Genomic DNA, 24320 nt, shown 5'->3' on the forward strand with positions numbered 1-24320 from the left:
TTTGAGACGTTAATCTTTTTTTCCTCTTTGGGCAGGAGAACAGTTACGTAAAAGCCATCTATAATTCCCTTCATGCAGATCAAAGGAACACAAGAGCCCAATCTGCATACATGTGGCTACATACCCGCAGGCACAGACACACGTGTGTGTGTGTTCCTATATATATGGTTTATGAGGACAGAGAAGAGTAGCTATAATGACAAGGGTATAACAATGTAAACTTCCAAAATGTCTTAAAAAACATACAGTACTAAGCACAGTACTACATTTAGAGGTAGGGTTAGTGTAAGGAGATAGAATATACAGTTTGTTTTGTATGAAATATAATTACACCTACGGAGAGTCCCTGTAAACCACATATACAAGTGTGTGTGTGTGTGTCGAGAGAGAGAGAGAGAGAGAGAGAGAGAGAGAGAGAGAGAGAGAGAGAGAGAGAGAGAGAGAGTGAGAAATATTTTTCTTTTCTTTAAGCAATCCATAAATCCAAAATAAACCTATAAACAACCTATGACACTAATCCATTACAGGGATTTTCACACTGCGCTTAATCCCACAATATCATTGTTTTGAACTTTTTAATTTGATTTAGAGATTTCACACTTGTAATTTGGAAGGGGCTTTTTACCCAGTATTATGAAACCCAGCTCCAATGCTTTTGCAAAAGCTGAACTACAGCGGCATATTTATCTAAAAAAAGGAATTATAAAAAGGAGGGTGCGGCAAGGCTAAGGAATAGTGCAGTCAGCAGATTGTTGCAAAAGAAACCTCTTCAGGGTGATACAAGACCCCACTGCGAAATTATTCCGCTTATTATCGGTTACTTGACAATAATTGAACAAAAAATATTATTTTGACATTTTATTGCCTCAAGATTTTTTGCAGTACCCATTTGATTGGTCTGTTATCAGTTGTGGAAGTTGTTGTCGTGGAATAACAGACCGCTAGATGGCATGTGAAGTATTGATTGAAGAATCAGAATTGAGTATTGCAGGGAGCCGTGTAAAAATGAATGATGCCTGGTTCTGCACTCAGCATGGGCAAGTTTGTGAAAGGACTGCCAGTGGCAGGTTAACCTAAAGCAGACAAAGAATCTACTTCAAACGTCACAACTACCAAAACACCGTGTCTACACCAGACGTGAGCGGCATGATAAAAACAAATAGAACCCATTATGATTAGTGATTCTGTGAACACTGGATGCGGTGCGATGTGACACGATCAAACGGGGTATTCCAACCCAAATTTTTTTGGGGTATTTTTATTTAAAGGAATTAATTATAAAAGCGATTTAAGGGAATAAAGAAAAAAAGCTTATTGTATTAGTGAAATAATTGTAACTATTTGCAAATAATATTTTATTTTTTATTATGCATGCATTCTCTCTAAATGAATCAAAGAAATTATAGCATATTTTCAATTAAAAAAGGCTAAATTTAGTAAATAAAAAAAAAAGTTGAGTAATTCGCGTCACCGGATGCTGTCGGTAGTTGAACATTTCTATTGTAAAACAGTCAAATATTAAATGTTTTCCACTTACATTTTGCCAGGCATTCGTTCACTTCTTTAATCATTCTGACATTGAAGAGCTAGACCGCTGAACTTTTAGTCATCCACACCAAACAGAGCGGTGCGTAATGGAGCGCATCAGAACAGCATCAAGAATATCAAATACATTGCAGTGAATCTTTTATTTGCATCTTAAGTTTATAGGCAATAATAATGACAGGTTTGCGAAAGTGTAGAACTCGGTGAGCTCGCGCAAAACACATCTTCAGGACAGCGACTCATTTAAACGCCTCTGATTGGCCAATGCGTTCAACAGACATGTCAGTGATTGGCTACAATGCTCAACGCTGCCGTACGCCGTGCGTGCGCTACGGTTTAGTCTCTGTCTCGCATGCGTGCTCGCTCTAGATTCCGGGAGATTTTAACTAATTTGCGCCATAAATAGTGGTCCATCCAGTAGTTAAGAGCCTGAATTGTTTATAGTAATTCTGAAATTTAGTGCACACGAGTGGAAAAAAAATACAGCACAGAAGAATGTCTAATTTAGCGTGAGATTTCTTTGTTAAGCGTGAGAGCGTGAGATTGAGGCTGAATGCGTGACTGTCACGCCAGATGCGTGAGAGTTGGCAACCCTGCCTATATGATTTTGCAAGTAAGGTCATGTCTGATAGTGACTTTATGTGGGTGCATGTGCGCAAATCGTGGAATGTTCTGTTTTTGAAATAATGCTGAGTGTTATCAGTGGCAGAAGGCAACAGCGTTCTCTAGGGGCTCGTACACACACTTCACAGTGTTCACACAGACAAACGCTTCCACCTATGGCCTTAACGCTGTTTTGGAGACTCTATTCATTTTGGTGAAATCACAAAACAAAATGTAAACAAACGTGTCCCCGGCCCGCCCTTGATAAAGTCACTGATTAACATCTTTGATTTTAATGAAGAAAAAATAAACAAATTATACGATGGCAGATCAAAACCCCGAACCTCTGGCATGCTTAGCAAAAATTCTCCCACCAGACCATTAGGACATACAAACATATTTATTCACTGTCGTAAATATGTGAAGATTAAACCATCACATTAAAACTTCTGTCAATAAATTAAACTTAATGTACTATTGAAATTGATTTTGTAATGTTAGGCCTACTACCCTCAAGGTGTAGTTAAACTTTAAAGAATTTCTTTCTTCTGCTGAACACACACACAAATATAAATATACATAGAAGAATATGGGTTACCAAACAGTTGATGGGGCTGAGTAACTTTCATAGTATGAAAAAATATATACTGTTGAAGTCAAGGAGGCTCATTAACTGTTTGGTTACCAACATTCTTCAAAATATCTTTTGTGTTCAGCAGAAGAAATAAATTCATAGACCTACAGGTTTGGAACAACCTCAGGGTGAGTAAACTATGACCGAATTTTCATTTTTTGGACGAACTATCCCTTTAACTTTGTTAGAAAGTTATCATTCTGTGAACATGCAGCTGGGTTGCTCTATGCAAATTGTGTAAGAAGCTCATTGCTATAGGCTAACGCCCGTTTCACACATACTCCGTTTGCAGTGCGTATGCGGTGCATATTTTTTTCCGCACCCATATTAACGCCGGTTTCACACATAGCCTACTCCGTTTCCGCACCGAGTCTATTTTTGCTGTGTTGCATGCACTGAATTAAAGTGACAGCGCCATGGTACGTGGTCAAAATGAACACAGATTGACATGAAAATATAATAATCTCACCATAAATGCATTTAATTAAATAAATGTAGTAATCTCACCATAAATGTATTTAATTTAATTCTACTATTTTTCACAGTCATCTTTTTTATTTTAAGACCGGGGTAAAGCAAGGAAAACGTACTCGGTTACTAATGTAACCTCGGTTCTCTCTAGAAGAGGGAACGAGTATTGCGTAAGTAGCTTACGCATCGGGAAAGTCTTCTTTCTTCGAGATCTGAAGCCAAAAAATTATCCTTAATTTTGTATTCATTGTCAACGCAGTGCAGCAGCCGACAGACCTAGGCAGGCTATATAAGCGTGCTCATTGGCTGCTCGGCTGCAACTGCTTAAGCCTATCGGTGAGCGCTCTGAACGCGGCAACCAATGAGGGCGCTTCGCGCCCTCCACACCCTTCTAACCGTCAGAATGGGCGTGGCCAGCGTGTATATATTCAGCGCTCACAGGCTAAAATTCTGGTTTTCGCAGTCTGAAGCGCAAAAGCTCGTGGCGCGACACGGCAGGTTACGCAATACTCGTTCCCTCTTCTAGAGAGAACCGAGGTTACATTAGTAACCGAGTATGTTCTCTTACGAGAGGTTCTCTCGTATTGCGTAAGTAGCTTACGCATCGGGAACCCTTTGTCAACGCCGTGTGCGCCGAGCATCCAGCCCATGAATCCCAGGGGAACCGGGGAAAACACTCTGCTGGGAAATGTGGCCGGTCGGAGAGACGGGCCAGCGCAGTACATGCACTTCATGCAGCATATGAAATAGAGCGGCGCGGCCGGTCTATAAACATAACAGTACAAACAGTAGGGCCGGCGGAGCGAGCCCATACAGTACATAAGCACTCATAAGGGTAGGAGAAAACGACATAGTCGGTCCCACATGAAGAGAAAAATTCCCGCGCGGCAGAGAATAATGCGGGCGGCCAGCAGCGCGGGCCAGCACCGATAACAGCGCGTAACGGGAAATAGGAAACAGAACGGATCAGCCGGTCTGAGTCAAACACTTCACCCTGAGTAGTTACCAGAATAGCGCCAGCATATGAACGTAGTCTGCACACGGGAGCTGGGCAGAACATACATGTCACTTATACTGACAATATTTTTGCCTGTAGGGCAGGAACTTCCAGGTTATAAAACCTCACGAATGTTGACGGGGAGGCCTAGCCCGCCGCCATACAAATGTCGTGGATAGAAATTCCGCTGGACCAGGCCCACGACGAGGCCATGCCTCTAGTGGAATGGGCTCTGATGCCCAGAGGGCACTGCAGGTGTTTGGAGGCATAAGCTGCTGCTATCGCGTCCACTATCCACCTGGACAAGCTCTGCTTCGAGGCGGCAAGACCTTTGGTGCGTCCGCCGAAGGAAACAAAGAGCTGCTCTGAACGCCTGAAAGCGGCGGAGCGCGTGATGTAAACTCTCAGCGCCCGGACAGGGCATAGGAGGTTATCACTGTCCCCACTATCGGATGCTGGCAGAGCCGAGAGGGAAATAACTTGTGCCCTAAACGGGGTTCCAATCGCTTTGGGGATGTAACCGTGCCTCGGTCTGAGAATGACTTTCGAGTCATTCGGCCCGAACTCGAGACATGCAGGGCTAACAGATAGCGCGTGCAAATCACCCACTCGTTTGACTGAAGACAGAGCTATCAGAAAAACGGTTTTAAGCGACAGATACTTTAGATCCGCGGATTCAAGCGGTTCAAAGGGAAAAGCCTTTAGGGCCGCCAGGACCAAGGACAGATCCCACGAGGGAACCGAGGGGGGCCGCGGGGGATTCATCCGTCTAGCTCCTCTGAGGAAGCGGATAATGAGCTCATTCCTTCCCATTGCCCGGCCGCGCGTCGTCTCAGCGAACGCTGTAATAGCGGCCACATATACTTTGAGCGTGGAAGGGGATCTGCCCTTTTCCAACAGCTCTTGTAAGAAGGAGAGCACTCGCGGGACCCCGCATGCGCGCGGATCCAGGTTTTGAGTAGCGCACCATTTAGAAAACACCGACCATTTAGACGCATAGAGCCGTCTCGTGGAGGGGGCTCTCGACTGTGTGATTGTGTTCACGACCCCTTCTGACAGGTCAACGGGTATCCGTTGATCACCCATGCATGCAGCGACCAGCGCTCTGGATGGGGATGCCAGATCGATCCAGCGGCTTGGGAGAGGAGATCCTTTCTCACCGGGATCGGCCACGGGGGTGAGTGCGACAGCCTCACTAGCTCTGGGTACCAAGTTTGGTTTTCCCATCGCGGGGCTATAAGCAGCACTGAGTGGTGCGTTTCTCTGATCCTCGAAATGACCTGTGGCAACAGGGAGATCGGAGGAAAAGCATACAGCGGGAGGCTGGGCCATGTCTAGGACAGCGCGTCCTCGCTCTTCGAATAAAACTTCGGGCATTGAGCATTGTCTTTCGACGCAAAGAGGTCGATTTCCGCTCTGCCGAATAGGCGCCAGAGAAACTGGACTGTCTGGGGGTGCAGAGACCATTCTCCCGGGGGAATGTTGTCCCTGGACAGTCTGTCTGGACCGACATTCAGGTGGCCCGGTACGTGCGCGGCTCTCAGCGAGCGCAGCGAGCGGTAAGCCCACACGAGAAGGCGTTCTGTCAGCCTGCACAGATTCCTGGATCTGACACCGCCCTGTCGGTTCACATAGGATACCACGGACATGTTGTCCGAGCGGACTAGCACATGGTGATCCCGTATGAATGGGAGGAAGCGCCTGAGCGCGTTCTCGACCGCTATCATCTCCAAACAGTTTATGTGGAGGCATTTTTCCCAGTCTGACCATAGGCCAAAAGCCGGTTTGCCCTCGAACAGAGCGCCCCAGCCTGAGGTGGAAGCGTCCGTCGAGATAATTTTGCGGTGTGAGATAGCTCCCATTGTCACTCCCCGCTGGTACCAGTCGGCCGCTAACCAGGGCTTCATAGCTGAAACGCAGCTCTGAGTCACTCTGATGCGAATACCGCCGGAAGCCCATGCTCTGTGAGGCACTCAGGCATTCAGCCAGCATTGTAGCGGGCGCATTCGTAAAAGACCCAGCCGAAGCACTGCTGCGGCTGAGGCCATACAACCCAGTAGCCTCTGAAATGTTTTGAGAGGTACGGTGCTGCCCGGCCGGAGGGACGCGGCCAGGCGTCGAATGCAGCGCGCGCGCTGTGTCGACAGGCGGGCCGTGTACTGATATACCTGACCGTCGAAGGCGAATCTCAAGAATGGCCTGTGACGGGGTATTATCAGGATCTGAAAAGCACGCGTCTTTTAGATCGAGAGATATAAACCAGTCCCTCGGGCGAATTTGCGCGAGAATTTGTCTGGTTGTGAGCATTTTGAACGGTCTTCTCATAAGAGCCTCGTTCAAACGTCTCAGATCCAAAATTGGTCTGAGAGCTCCGTCCTTCTTGGGAACGAGGAAATAACGGCTGTAAAAGCCCGACTTGTGTGAGATGTGCTACTTCCCCATTCACTCTGGTCTCGATACGCGCTTGAAAGCGCGGAGGGCGGCGAGCGAACTGCAGAGTATAGCCCTGTTTTACTGTGCTTAGCACCCGTTCTGATGCGCCTGGAATAGTTTCCCACGCTTTTGCGTGTGCAGCCAGGGGCAGAATGGCCTCCGGGCTCCGATCGCCGCGCATCGCGGGCTCGAGAGCTCGAAACGGAGGGGCGGGCGCGGCGCGCGCGCTCTTGGTGGTTAGATACGGCGGATCGCACGTAGCGATAGCTGGCCGTTTTACACACAGTGTCCCGGTGGCTTTGGACGGGGAACATAGTGTGAGGCGCGAAAATGTAGTTAGTATGTGTGAGCGCTCGAGGGCGGGCACAGGACTCACATTTAAAACATGACCGGTCGTGCGAGGCCGTGTGACAGAGCGGGCAGTGAGTAGGTGTGGGCACGGAGAAGTGGACACGTGACCTACTTTTAACACTAAAGCGGCTTTTGCCTGCTTCATGAGAGTGGGCTCTGTGAGAGACACGGGATGTATAGTGCTTGTGTACAGGGGTGAGCACAGAACGTGGGCACATTCACTGTACTAGAAACACATACGGCGTCAGCCGTGCAACCAGACATTATGCTCTTTTGAAATTTTTCTGGGTTGCCGTGAGAACGGCGGATGCGCGCAGGCGAGCGGGTAGATACCGGCTCGTTGACTGCGGGGTAAACAGCTGCAGTGGCCGTGGCAACGGGGACTGACAGAGCGTTAAGCTTCGACGGTGGTCCAGCCGCAAGGCTGCGGGAATTAACCGTCTTTTCTTCTCTCGTGTTTAGACGCTCAAAAATACTCGAGCACCCTGAGAAGGTGTGGTGCGAGGGGCGGGTTCGCTTTCTGTAAGTAAGAAAGACTGGCCGCGAGCTCGGAGAAGCAAGCAGCATAAATTTTATTTTCCCCGAGAGCTGGGATCGAACGCGGATCTCTCGCATGAAAGCGTATGATTCTGCCACTGAGCCACAGGGGAAACACATAAGCTTTCAGTTAGCGCGAGCATATAAAAAGCGACCTCATGTGTCGCGTCGGCGTTTGTTTGCAGGCGAGCGTGTGTTTAAAACAGGCTCGTTTACTGCAATAGTAATATTTCCAGTCGCCTGAACTTAAGAGGGGACTGAGAAATGTGTGAGGATTGGCGGTTGTCCAGCCGTAGCGAGACTAACACACTCTCTTCTCTTTTCGCCGGTGAGTGAGGCGCGCACGCTGAACGCTGCTCGTGACCGTCCGCTTTGTCATCCCTTGAACGGCGCAATCTGCGCGGCCCAACGAGGGAGAGAGCGGGCTTGTTTTCTGTATGTAAGAAAAACTGGCCGCGAGCTCGGAGAAGCGAACAGCATAAACTTTAACTGCCGCGAGAGCGGGGACCGAACCCCGGTCTCTAGCTTGACAGTCTAGGATTCCGCCACTGAGCCACAGGGGAGAATACATTAGTATCATGTCTTGTGACGGCATTTGATTTTAGGCGAGCGTGTATTTATAACAGGCTCGTATACTGCAATAGTAACAATTCCAGTCGCCTGAACTTAAGAGGGGACTGAGAAATGTGTGAGAATGGAGGTTATAGTCCAGGCCACGGCGGGACGAAAACACTCTGTTCCCCTTTCACCAGTGACGCGCGAGGACGGAGTAGCTTTCTTGTAACGTAAAGAGAGCTCAGACCGTCCGCTCCTGCCATCCCTTGTGAGCGGCGCAGTTTGCGCGGCTCGAACAGAGGGAGAGGAAACTCGCTCCGAGACCGTCCGCTCCTGCCATCCCTCGTGAGCGGCGTATTGCACGGCTCGAACAGAGGGAGAGGAAACTCGCTCCGAGACGTCCGCTTCTGCCATCCCTCGTGAGCGGCTCAGTTTGCGCGGCTCGAACAGAGGGAGAGGAAACTCGCTCCGAGACCGTCCGCTTCTGCCATCCCTTGTGAGCGGCGTATTGCACGGCTCGAACAGAGGGAGAGTACGGGTATCTATCACATTCGCCTCATCTCCTGACGCGGCGGCGGCGCGGGCAGAGCCGGCGGTTGAGCGGCCGGGAGGGAGAGGGCGAGAGAGAGCTCGAGGGAGAGGTTCCGGCGAGCTCCTCAGTCACAACAGTCTCCGGTGGTCGCTGCGAGCGGCGCTTCTTATTGCGCGGCCCGGCAGGGACAGGCGGAGCGACAGCTTGGTCGAAAGCTTCAAGTCGAGCCCGCAGGGTCGACATTGAAAGCTCTTCGCACTCGGAGAGTGCGGTGGCGGCGTGCCCGCGGCCCAGGCGGAGAGCGCAGAGAGGTGGCGGTCTCCGTTGCTGAGCAGGGCGCGGCACGAGCCGCAAAAACTCTTTTAGAGTACACACAGAAACAGTAATAATGTAAAGGATATGTCGCCGGATAGCGTAGCAGGCACGGATGGCTGAAGGCGGCGAAGACGGCCGGCTTCCTCAGGCGCTGTCCTAAGCTTGCTGGTCGCTGGTTTCAACGGCGGCGGCTCTCAAGATCCAGCGATGCGAAGAGCGTCGCTGAAGACAAGAAAATCAGAATTTTAGCCTGTGAGCGCTGAATATATACACGCTGGCCACGCCCATTCTGACGGTTAGAAGGGTGTGGAGGGCGCGAAGCGCCCTCATTGGTTGCCGCGTTCAGAGCGCTCACCGATAGGCTTAAGCAGTTGCAGCCGAGCAGCCAATGAGCACGCTTATATAGCCTGCCTAGGTCTGTCGGCTGCTGCACTGCGTTGACAATGAATACAAAATTAAGGATAATTTTTTGGCTTCAGATCTCGAAGAAAGAAGACTTTCCCGATGCGTAAGCTACTTACGCAATACGAGAGAACCTCTCGTAAGAGAACTACAATTTACCTCAACAAGGCGACATGATGAACAACAATCGTCTCATTCATGGAGGTGGAAAAACAAGTTCTTTGTGACATGCAAGATTTATTGTATTAAAATTTAAATGCAAAAGAAAAGGCACGAGGGTCGATCGGCTGTTTTTGTCAATTTTAAGTTTTAATTTAAAATGTTTGCGGTTTTATATGGAATGATATTCCGGACATTATTCAAAAGGAATTGCAAATTGTATTTGCAATTGCGTTTTCAAATTGTGGACGCATAAAATGTGACATAATCCAAACGCAAATGCAAATCGCGCATTACCGTTTGCATTTTCGTTTAAGCGAACGCACAGTGACTGCCAAATTTAAAATGGAAATGCAAAGTCCGTTTGCAACTGTGTTTCCCATATCTAACGAGTCTTGACCCTGTCATATTTAAATAGCAATTTCAATTACCACGTCTGCTTTTTCACTTTCTCAGCGTCGCGTATGTAGCCAGCCAAAACTCAAATGAAATCGCAATTCCCTTAGTATTTCCATTTCCGATGCCTTAACCTGTCAATCAGCGTCAAGGGTGGGATTATGCTATGGGGCGTGTTCGTGTTGGGACGTGACGTCACTCACAGTCGACGGTTAAGAGGTGATACTCTGAACAGACAGACACCGATTTATTTTAAACAATGGAGGTAGTTGGTGAAATTGTGGAGGACCTTATGATGCTCGCGCAGCAAGTTGATGACAGTACATCCTCTACAGATGTCCTCTTACTCAGAAGCCATTTCATTTTGGATAAGTTAAATGTCAGATTAAGTGTCCTCAATCTGCATATGCAATGGATATCGGTTATGCTCAACTTTGCTCGCTCCTTTGAATGCATTTTGAGAAAAACGGCTTTAACAAAGCATGTAGCCTACTAAAGACCTGAAACAGCAGTGATGCAACCTGTTTTAAAGAATACGGAAGTTTGTTGCACTAAAATTTTATCAAGGAAAATGAACCTCAGTCTCAGGTTGATGCAGTACGTAATATATCAGACAAGGGTTTATCAGTAATATTTTACTGTGACACAATAGTACTTCACTGGGGCTTAGGGTGGCTGTTGAAAAATTACGTTTTTTAAATTTACTTTTAAGTCTGACCAACTCCTTTTTAATATAAAAACATGTAATATTTTTTGTCACATGATCAAAGACACTGTAGCCTAATTGAGACATTTCTGGAATGTCTGATAAGAGTGAATTTTGACCATTGATCTATATAAATGTATTTAGATCAGTGATTTTGACCCACATGTGACTTTTAGGATTCAATTTGCATTGAACAGTAACGCAATTGCCTCAGTAGCAGGGAAGTACGAAAGACAGAAAGGAGAAAGTGAGAAACAGTGTTGTGAGAAAATGAGACAATTCTACCATCTCCTGTCTACAGTGAGGTATTGCAAATAAACAGGGTCATGCTGACAGACAGATTTGTTTTGTAACAAGAGCATTATGTAACGGTAATTTCCTGCTTATTACAGTTTCAAATACTGGATTGGATTGTAGAGGGTGGAATGATTAGAGAGGACTAAACCCACTCTTGTTTTTAAAGAGTTTAGAGTGGCGACCAGAATGAGAACATGCAGGTTTGTACTAGGATGCCTCAGTGTATGCTTTTCTATAATTAATTGAAAATGTGTGTATACCAGGGGTGCCCAATCCTGTTCCTGGAGATCTACCTTCCAGCAAAGTTCAGCTCCAACCCGGATCAAACACACCTGAACCTGCTATCTCTATTTATGTAGATTAAGTAGATTTATGTGAACAGTTTCAGGCAGTGTTGGGGAAAGTTACTTATAAAAGGAATGCATTAAATATTGTTACACTTCCCTAATAAACTAATTGCTTTACTTTTTATGGAAAGTAATGTTATGCTACTTCTGTGTTACATTTTCTCACCTGAACTGGGCTTGCTTGTATTTTAATAAATAAATAAAAGTTTTTTGTAAAGGCCCTTTCACGCCATATGTGAATTGAATAAGCCTCAGGCTGAAGGAAATGAACATTCACACCTGTACAGTAGAGGGCGCTTTGAGCTGTGCTGCCAAATCGGGATTGCAGAAGAATAAGACACAGAATACATTAACACTTACTTTAGCAATAAAAACAAAACAAAACACAAATGTGACGTTTAAGTAATTTTTGCTTATAAGAATGGTTGAATTGGATCATCGGTCAGCAGCAAAGACATTGGTTCAAAAAATTAAAGTATTTTTACATTTTCTGCAGGTTTGCGTAATATTCAGTTAGTATTTCTCATGAATAAAAAGAATGAAATGCAGTTTTTGTGCTGCTGAGAAGAGTAAATGCATGCTCACATTCTAGAACGTGAGTAAGTTCATTTATTAGTTACTTGAAAAAAGGATAACACTTTACAGTAAGGTTCATTAATGTATTACCTAACATGAACAATGAGCAATACAAGTTACAGTATTTATTAATCTTTCATTGTTAGTTCACTGTGCATTAACTAATCTTAAATACAACTTCTGATTTTAATATTGATTAGTAAATGTTGAAATTAATTATAACTAAAATTAATAAATGCTGTAGAAGTATTGTTCGTTCATAGTCATTCATTTTAACTAAAGTAGTTAACTAATGTTAACCAATGAACCTCATTGCAAAGTGTTACCGAAAAGTCATCCAATTATGCAACTCATTACTTGTGAGCAGGAAGTGGTTGCAGGAAAAAGGAGACACCAACAGTACAAATAGTAATAGCAACTAACTGCAGAGTCATTAGCCTTCTCAAAAACCAGTCAAACAAATCCCAATTGAAAAATTTATTACAAGCTTTGGAAAAAAGAGAACATATAAAATATTTACAAGACAAGACAACAGGGATAAAAAACAATGAACAACGTGAGAAACTAACTAGCCACATGTATTTGACCTGGTTTCTGTCAATACTTTTTTTTAAAGAGCCAATATAAATTAAGCTTTCTGCATTAAAGTTAAAACTAACTTACTTTAAAGTTTATTTTCTTTTAAAAAACATTACTCTACATTACAGTAAAAAAAAAAAAAAATCTAACAGGTCTGAATATAATGAATATACTATAGGCATATTCCAGAACGTTTAATCGGCATCAGACTCTGAATCTAGAACGTAGGTCACAGGTTTGGTGGCGCGTGCAGCTCGACTCCTGGGGGCTGCAGATGTCACGACCTTCTCTTCTAGCTGAAAGCTGTCGTCGTCATCATCCCAGCTCTTCGCTTTCTGAAATGGGAAATTAAATGATTAAACGCAAGCTTTAATAAACCAATGTATATTTGTTTTAAAGGGATGGTTCACCCAAAATTTTAAATTACCCCATGATTTATGATTTACACCAGTCACGAATTAGAAGTCTAAAGAGATTATTATTATTATTTTTTTTTAATAGAACAGTTTATGGAACCTTTAGCTCAATCTGGGGGGAAAACAAATAAATGCATCCAAACATTATTTCTTTGAGTATCATATTTGATACTTAAGGCTTTTATGGCTCATGTAGTAAGATATAAAATAATATGGCAAAATATAGTTCTCTATATTTTTAAAGAGAAAACTCTGATAGCCTGTAAAGTGTATAGAAGTCTATTGCATAAACAACATTAGTTACTAACAATATAAGATTAATTATTGCATTTACTTCACAAAAGTTTCACAGCAAAAAGATGTGCACATCAACCTGAAATACTAAAATGCCTTTTACTTGCTTGAAAAAATTAAATAAAAAAAATAAATCTAATCAATCAGATGACAGAAGGCATGTAATAGATTGTGTACCAGTTATTAATAATTTAGAGCAGGGGTCGGCAAGTAACTTTGGCCGAGGGCCAATATTTTTTTTTGCCAGTAGGTGGCGGGCCAGCTACACAGAGTAGGCCTATGGATACAAATTAAATACTCTTATATAGGCCTATAATCGCAGAATATGATGGGTCCGTCACTGTCCGTGGATCATTCGTTCAATCGTTTTTTCAAATTAAAACCAAAAATAAAAAGATGAAAAACTACTTGTTTTTCCATTATTTATTTCCTGAACTAAAATGAAAAAACAAATAACGACGGGTTTTCTGATTGTACTCAGATCAAAAATAGAAAAAAATTATTACTGGATTAGACTAATTTTAATTTTGATTTTTTATTTTGAATTTAACACCTTAAGCATATATCAAGGAAATAATTTAAAACAGATCAAGTACTATTGTGGTAACAGATTACAGCCATTTTAATAAAGGTGTGAATCATGCCTCATTCGCTTACAGTCCGACTTTGGAACTTTATTCCTTTTTTATTATTATTATTTATTCGGGACACACACATACACACCTAAGGTTTAAGGAGGTCTGTCAATATAAATATTACGCTATTTTAACATTGTAGGCCTACTGTCAGCAGAGAAAAAAATGCCAAAGAAAAAAATTATGAAATATAAATAACATAAATTAAATAGGACAAAAGCAGCCTATCACTCAAATTTCTAAGCAACCTAAACGAAAATCATATTGCCCTACTGACAAATGAAGTAGGCTATTTTCTGCCGAACTATTTCAAACATCCTTGCAAAAAAAGAATGTTGTTGGCTGACAATGGTTTCAGTACCAAACAGCTCCTCAGAGCTAGGTGTAGCCTACAGGTGGTCAGAATTAAGTGCGGATACGCTGTCAAAAGGTGTTGGAATGGGCTATTGTCAGTCAGACCGCCCGCTCCGTCCAAAGTACACCAGAGTTCTGACCGCTACAGTCTTTTGACGCGCGAATGGACACAAAGTGGTCAAGCGTAACTAGACGTGGCAGGCGCGAATTTGACGCGCTATTCGCGTCCGGTTTGAACGTACAGTTATACTTTAAAATGTAATCCCGCGCCGCATGATTCCCTATGTGTGTTTCACACAGTATGCGGCGGTGAAATCGCAGCGCGACTACGGCTTTTCTCAAGTATTGGAAGAGTTTTGTGCAGCATTTAGGACTTCCATAATAATCCGGCGGGCCAGAAAATATTGCTGGCGGGCCAGTTTTGGCCCGCGGGCCGCCAGTTGCCGTTCCCTGATTTAGAGGCTTTAGAAAATGTGCATATCAAATATGATACAGCTGGTCTTAAAGGGACACTCCACCCATTTGCACTAAGCTTTGCATTGTTAGAAACCCAGTCATACTATTGAATGGTCGTGCAACACTCATTTTCCCCTGAGACGGGAGAAATCCGTTATTTACCTCTTACACTTCCTCCCACAATGACGCAAAAATCGTCATTTTGCGTCATTGTCGGAGGAAGTGTAAGAGGGGGGGATTTCTGTTGAGACTACAAGCACTAGTTCCTCATCTTTCCCAGGGGGCGGGACCCGCTCACGCTACAGACCTATACTCTCTGAAACTGAAAGCAATATCCTCCATCTTGTTTGAAGCTAAGCTAACAGACGCTGTGGAGACAGATATACAGTTATGACAATAGCGGAGGAGAGTACTCAATATGATATAGAAGATGATGATTTCGGTAGTCTGATGCTTGAATCAGGTGTTTGTGGCTACCTTTACAAGCCGCATTATAGCGAAGAGCAGCCGAGGCAGAAGACCTGCCTGCCGCGGATGAGGAGCCCGGACTGGCTCGAGTTAGGGCGGACTGGTGGCGCCGGTGATCTCACTATGCAACTCATAGACTGTAAGATGCAACTACGAACACAGAGATAGAGTCCGTCTGCGGCAAAGAATTTCAACGATGACAATTTCTCCTAGACGAAATCTCTGAATCAGACGAGGACACGGACGTTTGTGTTGAGAACTATCCTAGTTTCGCACCGCATATGTTCTGACTGAACATCCCGGTACCATGCAATAATTCATCTTTTCGAAAGAAATACAAACGAGGAGTAATGCACTAATGAGTTCGCCAACTAACTAGACATTTTGTGTGAAATGAATTTCAAGCTCTAGTGGTGGTAGCTAGCCTTGTAGACGGAAGAGTGATTTCTCTTATAGGCGCTGTTCTGGTTTAGTAGGAGTGGCTTGCGGAGCTGTGCAATAGAGCCCGACCGATTTATCGGCAGGCCGATATTAGGCATTTTCCAAACTATCGGTATCGCCATTTGTAATGGCCGATAAATGAATATTTCAAAAATAAAATAAAAACGGACGAAACACCCTTCAACCATGTCATGAGTGTTGGCGTTGTATAGTTTGTCCACCAGAGGGCACTCTACACCGTCCCTGTTGGCAACACTCGTGTATAACGCGCCACACATCCTGCAACCTGCTGATCCAGACAGAGTCGGGCAGAGAGAACCAGTTATCCGCGAGTGAGATCATCGGTGAAGTGTGTTCATGGTAGGGGTGTGCGATATGACGATTTTTGATCGTGGACGATTAAAATGTCTCCGCGATCTGCTTTTGAAGAAATATCGTAGTATCGCGCATTCTATCAGTTGCTATTCTGGCGCCCATCATACTGAACAACGCGACGTATATTCACATAAAATGTTAACGCAGCGGAAAAGGACACTGCAGTTCGCAAAAGTTCATAATTTGCATGTGCTTTGATGCCTTGTCCGTTAAACATTTAATTTGTGTGCTGATGCGCTGTTCTAACGTGTTTCTCAGCGCGTACATCATGTGAAGCTCACATGCACTAAAAGCCTGTCTACCAGCGCCTGGATACTGGACCAAGTTATCTTTCGAGTCTTATTGTGCTAATACTGTCAAATACACACAAGGTTTACATAAACAAAGTCGGTGTGTCTAAAGTGAAAGCAAACTTGAGAAAATTGATAGAAAATCTGCTTGTCAAATGCGTGTATATTAGACGCGTTGCGCGCAGCTCTTAAAGAGACAGCAATTTAAAAAGTGCTGGTAAAGGGATAAGCAAGCTGACATTGTAATTCTAAGGTAGTTTATAAGGCAATGTAGGGACTAATTAGGGCCCAAGCCCTGAAAGGGCGAAGGCCCTATTGTTTTCGTAAGGATTATTAGGGCCCAAGCCCTGAAAGGGCGAACAACTTTCGTACTTTTACTTTTTATGCAAGCCCAACAGGAAGTCGGTTATTAAGGGCTGTTTGGAAACGCCAGAGTCCTGCAACGGGTCGGGTACCCGCATAAAAGTGGCTAAAACGGGTGGATTGTGACATTCCTAAAATTCACGGGCGGGGATGCGGGCGGATAATGAACTCCTTGCGGGCGGGTAACGGATGAAAAATATGTTCAATATTTGTATGTCTAAATTACCATTACACATACGCAAATATGTGTTTTAGTCAGGCCGTCCTTAAAAATATTCTTGTTTGCCGTAACCCGACCGACCCTGTCAATTAAGGACCGACCCAATTATTTTTTTTTCCCCTTTTTAGTCCGACCGATTTGCCGGTAGTGAACTTGTGTTAAGACCTACCGATTTTTTTTTTTTACTCTTCAAACAACTAATACAAATGCAATAAAATTATATTAATTATATTTTAGTAAGTAGGCTATTGTGTATATAAATTGCCCATATATAGGCCTACATACAAACATATATACATATGTCTTTCTTTTAAATAAAAATGGCGTCATCTATGATTATAAGGGCTGTAGGCTATATGCGAAATGAAACCGAAATCGCGACACTCAGGGCCACGAACCTACAAGTAAAACTTTCACAGAGATCTCAAACAAACATTAAAAACACCAAATATTAAGAATTGGCATATCAAGCAAAATAATATTGATAAATGATCGAAAATCGTAGCCTATCTCCCCCTCCACATGCTCACCGGCAATGCTCCGACATTAAATTTCTCTGTACTGTATGTGTTGTAGCCCTGTCATTAAAAACGATTTAGTTTCATATTCATGTTTAAATAAAATAATATATTTTTTTAAATTTCATGTTGATTATATGAAAAGTGAAAAGCATGAATAAGATAAGATGATCCCGAATATTGGGAGACAAATGCAGTGGGCAGACATGATTTTGAACATTTCATTAATTTTATGTAGAAAACCTTTCTTTAAAGTGAATTTCGTTTCGTATTAATTGTATCTTAATTTTAATCAATGTTTCATCAACCAATTTCCTGGATTCAATAAATATGAGGTAAATATAGCAGGCAATAATCACGACACGGAGGCGCGGGCGCGTGAACTTGAGGCTCGTCTCTTAAACCTGAGAAATAGAAATCATGAAATGTCTACTTTTAGCCTAAACAAAACAATAATAAAAAAAAAAAAAAAAAAAAAAAACAGACTGCTCTCTGCTTATGCAATCCATAATGTGATTTTCTCTCTGGCACGCTCACTACTGCGAAGATAGCGAGTCAGTCAGCATCGTCAACTTCAACTTTGACACAGAAAACACTTGTTTATTAATAAACAATTGAAATGTCTCCTTGATATATTTGACATTAATAATCATTACTTTTCCCAGTTCTTTGTGACAGCTTTTAGGTGCGTTATTGGCAGCGCACCCTATGAACGTGTCCCCACCGCTCAATAGATTTTAGCTTGTGCGTGATTTATCACGGGCACGGTTCGGGTAACGGGCCGAATATTAACGGGTCTGGGCGGGTGCGGATTTAATTTTGATATTATCACGGGTGACGGGTCGGATCTGGTGCTGAACTTTGCGGGTACGGGCGGGGGCGGGTCTCCAAAAATGGACCCGTGCAGGACTCTGGGAAACGCATGTTCTGGTATTTGAAACACTTCTCCTAGAGAATTTACCCGATCGCCACCAAACTCGGTGTGCATGAACTCAAGACATTGAGGATGAAAAATTGCCAGGGGATTTTTGATATCTCGAACGGTTTGGCTGTGGCGAGGAAACGAATTTATGGCGAATAATTGAAACAGGAAGTGTGTTATAACTTCTGCATACATTAACTGATCTTGATGAAACTTCAGCAGTGTGTTCGTTGTAAGAGGCCGATCACATGGATGTGACTATTGTGAGTCAAAGTTATAGCGCCACCAACTGGCAGCAGGAAGTGTGTCACTTTCAAAATGCTTTGAAATCACTATCTTATTTTTACCCGATTTGCTTCAAACTTTATGTGCATAATGTAGACACACGGCAGATGTAGACCTGTGAAAGGATTATTGATATCTTAGATACTGTTGCCGTGGCAACGCATCAAACTTTAATATTCTTTTCGGATGCGTTTGAGACTCTTAGCATGCTTGAAATTGGATGAAACTCGACAGATACATCACATTTATTAGCCAGTAGACATGTGAAAAGTTTCAGAAACGGGCGTGGCAGGGGGGCTCAACAGCGCCCCCTTGAACGGGGTCTGAAAACTTGGTCCATATATCAAACACGCTTGCATGAATTAATATGAAACTCGGTACACATATAGATCTCATCGGGCCGAACAACTTTCCCTCTGTCAAGTTTCAAGCCAGCCCAACAGGAAGTCGGCTAATATGGGTTGTTTGGAAAACGCATGCTGTGGAATGTGAAATACTCCTCCTAGAAAATTCATCCCATCCCCACCAAACTCGGTGTGCATGAAGTCAAGACATTGAGGATGCTAAATTGCGGACGGATTTTTGATATCTCGAACGGTTTGGCCGTGGCGAGGAAACAAATTTATGGCGAGAAAAGAGAGACACGAAGTGTTATAACTTCTGCACACATTAACTGATCTTGATGAAACTTCAGCAGTGTGTTCGTGGTAAGAGGCCGGTCAGATGGATGCAACTATTGTGAGTCAAAGTTATAGCGCCACCAACTGGCAACAAGAACTGTGTCACTTTCAAAATGCTTTTGGCAAAATGGGGGGCTTACTTTTACCCACAGTTACAAAAATCAGTACATATATTGGTCTCATCGAGCCGGACAAGTTTCTAATTTACAGTCATTAGCTCTGACCAACAGGAAGTCAGATATTTTGGTTTGAATGTGGATTTATTTGCAAAATCGGCCTCTGAATTATATATATATATATATATATATATATATATATATATTATAGTGACAAGACAGAGAATATTACTTGTCCTATATATATATATATATATATATATATATATATATATATATATATATATATATATATATATATATATATATATATATATATATATATATATATATATATATATATATATATATATATATATATATAGCTGCGAGCAGCGATTGCGGGCCCAAGCCGGTGACACCGCCACCCCGGTGCTTTTAGTGCAACTAAATGCACCAGGGTGGCGGTGCCACCGGCTTGGGCCCGCAATCGCTGCTCGCAGCTATATATTTTTTTCTTTTTCTTCATTTTTTGCCTTTTTGCGACTTTTGGGGCCCTTAACATGCTCAAACTCTTGAAACTTTGCACACAGATCAGAACCCGCGGCCATCAGGGCCGGACTGAAGCTGGTACACGGGCGTGGCAGGGGGGCTCGACAGCGCCCCCTGGAATGGGGTCCGAAATCTTGGTCCATATATCAAACATGCTTGCATGTAATAATATGAAACTCAGTACACATATAGATCTCATCGGGCCGCACAACTTTCGTGCTCTAAGTTTTACAAAAGCCCAACAGGAAGTCGGTTATTATACGTTGTTTGGAAAATGCATACAATGGAATGTGAAATACTCCTCCTAGGGAATTCATCCGATCGCCGCCAAACTCTTTGTGAATGAAGTCAAGACATTGAGGATGAATTCTTGCGAACAGATTTTTGATATCGCGAACGGTTTGGCCGTGGCGAGGAAACGAATTTATGGCGAATAATGGGACACAGGAAGTGTGTTATAACTTCTGGATACATTATCTGATCTTGCTGAAACTTCAGCAGTGTATTCGTTGTAAGAGGCCGATAACATGGATGTGACCTTTGTGAGTCAAAGTTATAGCGCCACCAACTGGCAGCAGGAAGTGGGTCACTTTCAAAATGCTTTGAAATCACTTATTTTTACCCAATTTGCTTAAAACTTTATGTGTATAATGTAAACGCACGGCAGATGTAGACCTGTTGAAGGATTATTGATATCTTAGATACTGTTGCCGTGGCAACGCATCAAACTTTAATATTCTTTTCGGATGCTTTTGAGACTCTTCACATGCTTGAAAATGCATGAAACTCGACAGACACATCACATTTATTATACAGTAGACATGTGCAAAGTTTTAGAAACGGGCGTGGTGGAATGGCTCAGTAGCGCCACCTTTAGTCAAAAACGGGGGGTTAGTTTTTCCTAGAATCACAAAACTTGGTAGGTGTATTGTTCTCATCAAGCAGGACACCTTTCTAATTTACAGTCATTACCTCAGACCCACAGGAAGTCAGATATTTTGGTTTGAATGTGGATTTTCTGGAGAATTTTCTCTCTCTCTCTGTGTGTTGGGGGGGGGGGGGATTTGTCTATTCCATTTAATCTTTGTTTTTCAAGGTTTCAGGGGCTTTTGGGGCCCTTAACGTGCTCAAAAACTCTTGAAACTTTCCACACAGGTCAGAACCCACGGTCATCAGAGCCGGGCTGAAGCTGGTACCCGGGCGTGGCAGGGGGGCTCAACAGCGCCCCCTTGGACACGGTCTGAAAACTTGGTCTATATATCAAACACGCTTGCATAAATTAATATGAAACTCGGTACACATATAGATCTCATCGGGCCGAACAACTTCCGCACTCTAAGTTATTAGCTCCGCCCAACAGGAAGTCGGCTATTATGGGTTGTTTGAAAAACGCATGTTGTGGAATTTGATGTACTCATCCTAGAGAATTCATCCAATCGCCAACTCGGTCAGCATGAAGTCAAGACATTGAGAATGATAAATTCCGGGTGGATTTTTGATATCTCGAACGGTTTGGCCGTGGCGTGGAAACAATGGCGAGAAAAGAGAAACACGAAGTAATATAACTTCTGCATACGTTAACTGATGTTGATGAAACTTCAGCAGTGTGTTCGTGGTAAGAGGCCGATCAGATGGATGTAACTATTGTGAGTCAAAGTTATAGCGCCACCAACTGGCATATATACATATATATATATATACATATATATATATATATATATATATATATATATATACATATATATATATATATATACACACACACATCAGGGTTTCCGTTGTCCGGTAATTGCCGGACATTGGCCAGAAAAAAAATGAAATGTCCGACAAAATTAAATCTCTCCGGTCAAATTGTCCGATTAAAATTGCCTTATAATCCCGCCCCCCTAACACAATCTGAATTTGAGAATAAGCCTAAAATGTATTAAGCAAAAATACACCGACCTTTGGCTATGTTATAAAGAAAAAGGCTCTATACCGTTTGAAAGTTATTAAACATTATTACATGGCTTGGTTGAATTCCAATGTGGAATGCGGTCTGTTATTTCTTGATATCAGACCGCTGCGAAGCACTAGCGGCGCCAGGATTTTGATTGTAGGTGGGCCTCCAGAAAACTGGATAAGCCAAAAAATAAAAAATAAATATAAACGGGTTCCCCTTAATCTCCGTTTCAGCGCTTTTCTGAGGACTAAAATTATAGGCCTATTATTTTTAGTTTATTAACAGCAACAACAGCTGAAAAGATGAAGTTGACGATCGCCATCTCCGTAGTGAACGCGCCTATAGAGAGAAATGCACATCATGGATTACATAATCAGAGAGTAGCCTATTTCTTTTCGTTTTAAATTGTTAAAAAGACATTTCAAGCTTTAAGATATATTTCATGTCTGTGAGGCCTACGCGCTGAGTTTCGTTAAATTAGGATAAGATGCGCTCCCGTTCACGAGCAAGTGACCGCGCGGGCGCCGTCATGTAGGCCTATCGTCTGCTATATTAAAAATTATTATTATATTAAATGTAGGCAATTGGTTGATAAAAAAATTATTAAAATTAAGATACAATTTATACAAAACGAAATTCACTTCAAAAAAGGCTTTCTACAAAACAAAAAACTTAATTAAGTGGTCAAGATCATGTCTGACCCGACTCCATTTCTCTCGATATTGCGCATACTATCTTACACGTGCGGTTCACTTTTCATAATCCACATAAATTAAAAAATAACATTATAATATTTGAACAAATATTAAACTAAATGAGCTTATTTAATGGCTACAACACGTATAGTAGACATAGACTCTGTATTTGTACAAATTGCTGCACATTCATTTTATTCTGAATTTTGCACACATAGGCTAAGTTGAAAGGCATTTGTTTGTGCATGCATAGCAAAACATATTTGCAACATTTATCAAGTTCACTGATAATTATGCGTGCATTTATTAATTATTATCTTAATGAATAATGAAACAAGGACGAAGCATATAAACTGCGTTGTTTGTTTATAATGGAATGGATCGCAAATAGATCCGAATGAAGAAACGTACATAACCATAGTAGAAAATGGGTCTCGAGTGTTCCTGCAGAGAGGGGGTTCTCGCTGCAGAATCGGATCAAGACGAAGCAGCGAAGTCGCCTTGCGGAGAACAAGGTTACGTGGCTTATGCGCATTGCAAGTTGTGGAGAGACACGGGAAGTTCGCTTGAGTAAAAACAATAGGCTTCAGATAGTTTATGTGGGGAAGGGGGGATGGTTTGTTAAACTATGAATGTGAAACCATAGTAAAAACAATTGGCGTTGATTGACGCCAATTGGACGTTCATGTTTTTTTCCGTCTATTTGAAAGTTAGGCTAATAAACATGTTGCATTCTATATGGCCTGATTATGTCATTTTTTAAGTTACATAGCCTGCCTCCAGTTTTCCTCAACTTGACTAATTAAGAGGCGATATTTGACCGGCATATTATCAAAATGTCCGGAAAACGGAAACTCTGCCGGTCACTTTGAGAGCTGTCCAAAGACACTAGAGACAAAGTTGTACACCTCCACAAGGCTGGAAAGGGCTACGGGGAAATTGCCAAGCAGCTTGGTGAAAAAAAGTCCACTGTTGGAGCAATCATTAGAAAATGGAAGAAGCTAAACATGACTGTCAATCTCCCTCGGACTGGGGCTCCATGCAAGATCTCACCTCGTGGGGTCTCAATGATCCTAAGAAAGGTGAGAAATCAGCCCAGAACTAAACGGGAGGAGCTGGTCAATGACCTGAAAAGAGCTGGGACCACCGTTTCCAAGGTTACTGTCTGTAATACACTAAGACGTCATGGTTTGAAATCATGCATGGCATGGAAGGTTCCCCTGCTTAAACCAGCACATGTCAAGGCCCATCTTAAGTTTGCCAATGACCATTTGGATGATCCAGAGGAGTCATGGGAGAAAGTCATGTGGTCAGATGAGACCAAAATAGAACTTTTTGGTCATAATTCCACTAAACGTGTTTGGAGGAAGAAGAATGATGAATACCATCCCAAGAACACCATCCCTACTGTGAAGCATGGGGGTGGTAGCATCATGCTTTGGGGGTGTTTTTCTGCACATGGGACAGGGCGACTGCACTGTATTAAGGAGAGGATGACCAGGGTCATGTATTGCGAGGATTTTGGGGAACAACCTCCTTCCCTCAGTTAGAGCATTGAAGATGGGTCGAGGCTGGGTCTTCCAACATGACAATGACCCGAAGCACACAGCCAGGATAACCAAGGAGTGGCTCTGTAAGAAGCATATCAAGGTTCTGGCGTGGCCTAGCCAGTGTCCAGACCTAAACCCAATAGAGAATCTTTGGAGGGAGCTCAAACTCCGTGTTTCTCAGCGACAGCTAGTGTTGCTTTCGTCAACGAAAATTATGACGAAATATTGTCGTCAACGAACCGTTATAACCTGACGAAAACGAGACGAGACTAGACGTAAATGCATGGCCATGTGACGATGACTAAAATACATGTATAATGCAATATCGTTGACG

At 43.1% G+C, this 24320-nt stretch overlaps 1 protein-coding gene across 1 annotated transcript in view; it reads right to left on the reverse strand.

Moving 5' to 3' along the window:
* Positions 1-12319: 12319 nt before the first annotated feature.
* The window catches only part of top2a (DNA topoisomerase II alpha), a 46096-nt gene continuing 34095 nt past the window's right edge, over positions 12320-24320 (reverse strand). Inside the window, exon 35 of the mRNA XM_081393683.1 lies at positions 12320-12770. Coding sequence (XP_081249809.1) covers positions 12630-12770 — 141 coding nt within the window. The 3' untranslated portion in view covers positions 12320-12629. The remainder of the gene's footprint in view (positions 12771-24320) is intronic.

The sequence above is a fragment of the Scardinius erythrophthalmus genome (assembly GCF_964197995.2).
Source record: "Scardinius erythrophthalmus genome assembly, chromosome: 18".
Classification (NCBI taxonomy): Eukaryota; Metazoa; Chordata; class Actinopteri; order Cypriniformes; family Leuciscidae; genus Scardinius; species Scardinius erythrophthalmus.